At 37.4% G+C, this 6,000-nt stretch overlaps 1 protein-coding gene across 1 annotated transcript; it reads left to right on the top strand.

Annotated features, from left to right (window-relative positions):
* The first annotated feature begins 216 nt into the window (after nucleotides 1-216).
* Nucleotides 217-3,462, top strand: LOC127763763 (putative glucose-6-phosphate 1-epimerase). The gene is made up of 9 exons (XM_052288555.1): nucleotides 217-346; nucleotides 1,017-1,091; nucleotides 1,377-1,433; nucleotides 1,528-1,685; nucleotides 1,811-1,951; nucleotides 2,220-2,322; nucleotides 2,409-2,508; nucleotides 2,775-3,031; nucleotides 3,137-3,462. Exons 1-8 carry the CDS (start codon nucleotides 251-253, stop codon nucleotides 2,993-2,995), a joined length of 951 nt encoding a protein of 316 aa, XP_052144515.1. The 5' UTR covers nucleotides 217-250; the 3' UTR covers nucleotides 2,996-3,031; nucleotides 3,137-3,462.
* The last annotated feature ends 2,538 nt before the right edge of the window (nucleotides 3,463-6,000 follow it).

Genomic DNA, 6,000 nt, shown 5'->3' with positions numbered 1-6,000 from the left:
ATGGGTTAGCTGCGGCAAACCTTGAATCAGTACTTCAACAGATTTTTTTTTTGAAAATTTTATTATATATGAAATTGACGTGAAACAATTCAAACTCTGGGACAATTTTTTTTCCCTCTTTGTTTCGCCAGCGCCTATAAATTTGAGCGACAAATCCCATCGTTTCTCCTCAATTCCCTCCAATTTTTCCCTCACCGGAGTTCACCGCCGGTTTCCGTTTCCTCCCCGGCGGCGGCGGCAGCTAGGATCGATGGCCGGCGGGGTGTCGTCCGTGGAGGTCGTGAAGGACGGCGCCACTGGGCTGGAGAAGCTCGTCCTGCGCGAGGCCCATGGCTGCTCCGTCCAGGTCGACCCCCTCTCCTCAACCCTAGCTTTCAGTTGCAGTATTTCTAGCACTGGATCGATCTGTTCGTCGCCAATCCTCCACAAAATTATTGTAATTGAGATGTAATTAGTTAGGGGGAATTGGTGGGAATTAATGGAGTTGATTCTGGTGGTGGAGAAAATGTTTGAGTATTACTGTAGTTTAGTTTGTTGCGATCATGCGGGGGAAGGTAGCAGGTTTGGTCAAATGCCCAATTGGTGTTTGACCTTTGGCTTGTCTGTGGAGGTGGATATTCATATCTACGCTTAATTTAGTATCATTTGATTTCATTCTTTAAGATGTGGATAAATTGTTTATTGGGGGTGGACACCATGATGCTATTGTTAGCTGGTTTTGATTGGCCTTTTGCCATTATTTTAAGTATTCTCGGCAACGGTATGTCTCATCTGTTTTAGACCCAATCATTTGGACATGTTTGTTGTAAATATTGCTCTAATGAATAAGGCAAGTTGCCTTTCGTTCAAACAAAAATCACTTGGACATGTTTGCACATTGCTCATGCTTTGTTTTTTTATGACCTTTTTGTTGTTGTTGTTGTTGTTTCAGTTATATTAGATAACCTTACAGGTTCCTTATTATCTTTTTTTTTTCCTCAGAAATGGTCAAGTTCGTTATTTTTCACTATTTTCAGGTATTTCTGTACGGAGGCCAAGTGATCTTTTGGGAAAATGAATATCGAGAACAACTGCTCTTTGTTAGTAGAAAGGTATTCAGATCTTTTAATGTTCAGTAAGGGCATTATTTCTGCCTTGCAGGCCTATATATCGAATGCATTTTTACATTTATGCACTCTACAGATTTGGCAGCAAGGCTTCCTTTTCTTAGATAAGTGGTTGTTTTACCATTCTTTTTTTTTTTTGGTCGTTTTTAGTTTTTCAGGAAAATGAGATATGTTATGAGTGTCAAACGTTTTATCTTCCAATTACATGAATTGACACTTAAGCCATTTACAATTACCCAATAATTCCACATTTTTTAAATTTCTTGGCAGGCTTATTTCAAACCACCAAAGGCTATTCGTGGGGGCATACAAATTTGCTTTCCTCAAGTATGACCCTGGGACTGTTCATTCATAGTCCAGTTATGTTTTTCAAGAATTTTGTCTCCCCTGTAATACCCAAAATGGACGATCCATCATGCAGTTTGGGAACCATGGAGTTCTTGAACAACATGGATTTGCAAGGAACCGATTATGGAGTGTTGATGAAACTCCCCCTCCTTTTCCAGCTACCACTTCAAACTGTCATATTGACTTGATACTCAAGCAGTCCCCAGAAGATTTGAAGATCTGGCCGCATAGGTGTCCTCTAGTAAATCCTTAACATTAGTTGCTATGGCATTGGTAGATTAGAATGTTCCATTTTTGAATTGATATATCCTTTGGCTCCTGCTAAATTGATGAAGTTGATTATCCATATATTTCAGTTTTGAGTTTAGGCTGCGAGTTGCTCTTAGCCCTACAGGAGATCTGATGCTCACATCTCGAATAAAAAATACCAATGCAGATGGGAAGCCATTCAAATTTGGATTTTCATATAACACATATTTTTCAGTCTCTGACATCAGGTACATTTTGTCGTGGTAATTTGCTTGTATTATGTTTATATGTAAAATTAGGCATTTCTTACATTCTTTGACTGAGGCATATAGCTCATAGGATATGCACTTCTATACTAAGTCGTGCTGATTTTTGTTGACAAAAGTTATGTTCGGACCTCTTTTGGATTTTATCACTCCAAATATTATTTAAATGTACAAAATGAATGATGTACTATATGGGTACTTGGCTTCTACATTGTATTTTTCCTCCATAAAAATTGTTTTCACATTCCAGTGAAGTACGGGTTGAGGGTTTGGAGACCTTGGACTACATTGACAACCTGCAATGTGGAAAACGTTGTACTGAACAAGGTGATGCCGTTGTATTCGAATCTGAAGTAAGCTTCATAATTCATTTGCAAGTTTCATATTTTGCAGCCATTGCAGTAAGATTGTGTTTCTTGTTAATGCTTTGATTGCTAAGGCGGAGAAGGTATATTTGAGTGCTCCACCCAAGATTGTGATCATTGACCATGACAAGAAGAGAACTTTTGAGTTAAGGAAAGAGGGACTTCCTGATGTTGGTAAGATGCTAATTTCTGGATTACACAGCACGGTTGTTCTGGTCCTTTTGTTTCGCTTACTTTTATGTATGTATGTGTGTGTGTGTGTGTGTGTGTGTGTGTGTGTGTGTGTGTGTGTGTGTGTGTGTGTGTGTGTATTTTTGCCGGGTCAACAAAGAAGCCGACCGAAGTATATTAAGTTGAAAGAATGTACAGGGTGCTTTACAGCCACCCACAAGGGGCCTTCTCTATATATATGTCTCGTCAGTATACTTTTTTTTATGCAGTTGTTTGGAACCCATGGGACAGGAAAGCAAAAACGATACTGGATTTTGGGGAGGAAGAGTACAAATGCATGCTATGTGTAGGGGCTGCAAATGCTGAGAAGCCAATTACATTAAGGCCTGGTGAAGAGTGGCAAGGAAGGCAAGAGATATCTGTTGTTCCATCCAGTTACAGCAGCGGACAATGGGATCCTGAAATAATTCATCGGATACAGGACATCTGAATTTCTCAGGGATTGCATTCCGTCATTTTCGCGCAAGTATTATGGACTTCCCTTAGATCTTTTTTTTTATATGTGTAAAAGAAATAAGTGCATAAGTAATACTGTTTGCTACTTACACTGAAACATCAAGTTTTGCTGCAGGAAGACTCACCACACAGTCACAGTTGGTAGTACTCTTCAATAAATTTATCTGAATGTCTGTCTGCTCCATTCCAAAATCAAAAGCATATGCTGTGGTTTTCCTGGAGGAGTCAAAGTCACCATCGTGTTTTTATAGAAAAGATGGAGAATTTCAGGTTCAATATAGATATGTAATCCTGTACTGTATGGTTTACTGTATTACAAAAAGTCCAATTTGACACTGTGGGAAAGAAATGTACAGAATGATGATTTTCGTTGTTTTACACTACTACCTAAGAGGCTAAATCACCAGAAGATCATTTAGCTCTCATCAAGAGCTGCTCTTAATTCTGACGTGCAAATTCAAGTTGTTATAAAGTGGAGAGACAGGAAATCGAGAGCTTGAAAGCTTGATTTTTTTTTCAAGATTTTGAAATATGCAGTCTGCTCGAACTAATCTCTTTCCTTTCTATTGGTAATTTACAAGTCACAACCTGGTATTTTTGGTAGAAACTCACTGCAGATTCAGAAGGCATCAAGAATGCCTGGCCTGTTGCTCCCATCGCTATCTGAATAACCTGTAAGTGAACAGTCTTATCTGTATATTTCCTAGATTAAAAAAGAAGTCAAATTACTTTTAGTCATTGTCCACTAAGTTGAGTTCGACCTCGAAATATTTTCTGCATCTCTCACTGGGCTCAATCTAGTGCTGGCTGCTGGGCCGTCGACACAGCTAAGCCTGATCTTTCCTTTGGTTAAATGGGCTTTTGATTTTCAAAAACGTTGCAAATATGTACTCCCTCAGTCTAAAAAAAACCCCAACCTAATTAAGGCCCTCTTTGTTTAGCCTTATAAACCAACTTATAAGTCGAAAAGTCTAAGCCTAAACAAACAAGCAGCTTTTCTGTTTGGCTTTTTTAAAGCCATAAGCCACTGTAACACTATTAAGCCAAAAGCTAGGTTGTAGAAGTTTTTTTGGCTTATGTGAGGTAGATGTATGACTCAACTATTAAACTTAGGACATTAAATCCACCGGCTTATAAATCATATAAGCCAATAAGCTGACTTAAAAGTCTAGACCAATAAGTCTAAGCCTAAACAAAGAGGGCCTAAGGATAGGATATAATCTATTACGATGAATCTAAATAATTACTAGGTAGGGTTTTTTATTTGGACGAATGGAGTACAATTGTGTAACCCCTCTCATCATCGATGGTCCATCTCTTTACCTTCGATGATTCTTCATTTCATCTCTTTTGCCTTTTGTTTTAATCTAAAAAAAGATGGCCAGCTTGCCCTGGCGCGTTATTACCTTACCTTTGCCAAAGAGAATAAAGCGAGCTCCGCGTGAATGATGCAACAGCTTTCATCTTCCCCAGCATAGCCCAAACTGGAATAGTGTGCATCTGGATAAGATTTAACCCTTCCGTTTCGAAATATAAGCAGTTCTATCGTTTAAAATTTATACTCAAATATAAGCATTTCTTGTGCTATATATTCTTATTACTACTACTCATCTCATCAACCAACTTCTGTTTATTTTTTCTCCATCTTACTCATAACCATATGTTGTTTAATTGTATGAAAATATTTTTCTTGTGATTTTAACATCTGCTAAACATGTTAGAAATGCTTGTACCATAACCATCTCTTATTTAATGAGATGTATCAAAATATTCTCTTTCTGATTTTAATCTCTGCTAAATAATCTAAAAATGCTTATATCTCAAAACCCGGGGGGGGGGGGGGGGGGTAAAGTGCTAGCAGGATAATGCAGCCTGCAGGACCTGACGCCGATCTGCTAATAATGACAATGTGTGTGCAAACACCGGGAGCAGGTGTAAATAGCACTTGCAAACTCGTCTAAGTTCACACTGTCATGATAGGATAATTATATATTAAACATGTGTATTATATGACATAATCTTGATCTACCATTGTTACTTTTCACTAGATGGCAACTGTTGTAGTTGGTGATCAGTAATGTCGTACGTCAGGTGTGGTCGGATGTAATGCATCATGGATGATCAAATCGAATTAATGCGCGATTATATTAGTTAACGCAACCTAACTCCCAATCTAACCTGCAGCTACTGCTAGGCTAGCTAGTAGTTCGCTTGATCGCTTGATCGAGGCAGATGAGCTGCATTTCTGAGCCAGGTGGATTACCCGACTTAAACCTATTTGAGACCTAAATGTATGTTCTGAGAAGCAGTTAAGTACTTAAGTATCCAGTTAATCAGAATCTATAAGCTGAGTCGATGGCTACTAATTTATTTTTCTCTTATGTACTCCCACTGTCCTATAATATAAAGGATTTTGGAGAAATATATATGTTATTTAAATTTGGGGTGTGGTTAGTTCATGCCAAAATTAAAAGTTTAGTTGAAATTAGAACGATGCCAAAATTGAAAGTTTGGTTGAAATTGGAACGATGTGACGGAAAAGTTGAAAGTTTGTGTGTGTAGAAAAGTTTTGATGTGATGGAAAAGTTGAAAGTTTGAAACTAAACTCGGCCTTGTAGTATTATGATGCATCATATCCCTCTAAAATTACTTATATTTTGGGACATATGAAGTAGTTACTAAGTGTCCAAATCGAAACAAAATTTATATTGTTTAAAGGAGCTAGCGATTTTTAAGTAGCTATAGTTGTCAAAAGTACCCAAGTACTCCTACTACCTCCGTTCGTAATTTTTAACGTTTTGAATAATGACACCATCTCTAAAATATATCTATAACTATACCTTTTTATTACAAAATATATACAACAAATAAATACAATTTTAATTTTATCATAGTATACTTTGTGAGATAAATCTATATATTTATATTTTGCCTTTTAAGCTAGATAATTTATAATAGTTTAGCCTTAATTTTATCTAA

The sequence above is a fragment of the Oryza glaberrima genome, chromosome 2 (assembly GCF_000147395.1).
Source record: "Oryza glaberrima chromosome 2, OglaRS2, whole genome shotgun sequence".
Taxonomy (NCBI): domain Eukaryota; kingdom Viridiplantae; phylum Streptophyta; class Magnoliopsida; order Poales; family Poaceae; genus Oryza; species Oryza glaberrima.
This window is presented reverse-complemented; position numbering and strand designations above follow the sequence as displayed.

What these genes read in the sequence shown, in the direction of transcription:
- LOC127763763 (XM_052288555.1), top strand. Translation starts at nt 251, where the DNA reads ATGGCCGGCGGGGTGTCGTCCGTGGAGGTCGTGAAGGACGGCGCCACT. An exon ending in TGCTCTTTGTTAGTAGAAAG is followed by an intron (nt 1,092 to 1,376) that starts GTATTCAGATCT and finishes ATTTCTTGGCAG; the next exon opens with GCTTATTTCAAACCACCAAA. An exon ending in AGAGGGACTTCCTGATGTTG is followed by an intron (nt 2,509 to 2,774) that starts GTAAGATGCTAA and finishes TTTTTTATGCAG; the next exon opens with TTGTTTGGAACCCATGGGAC.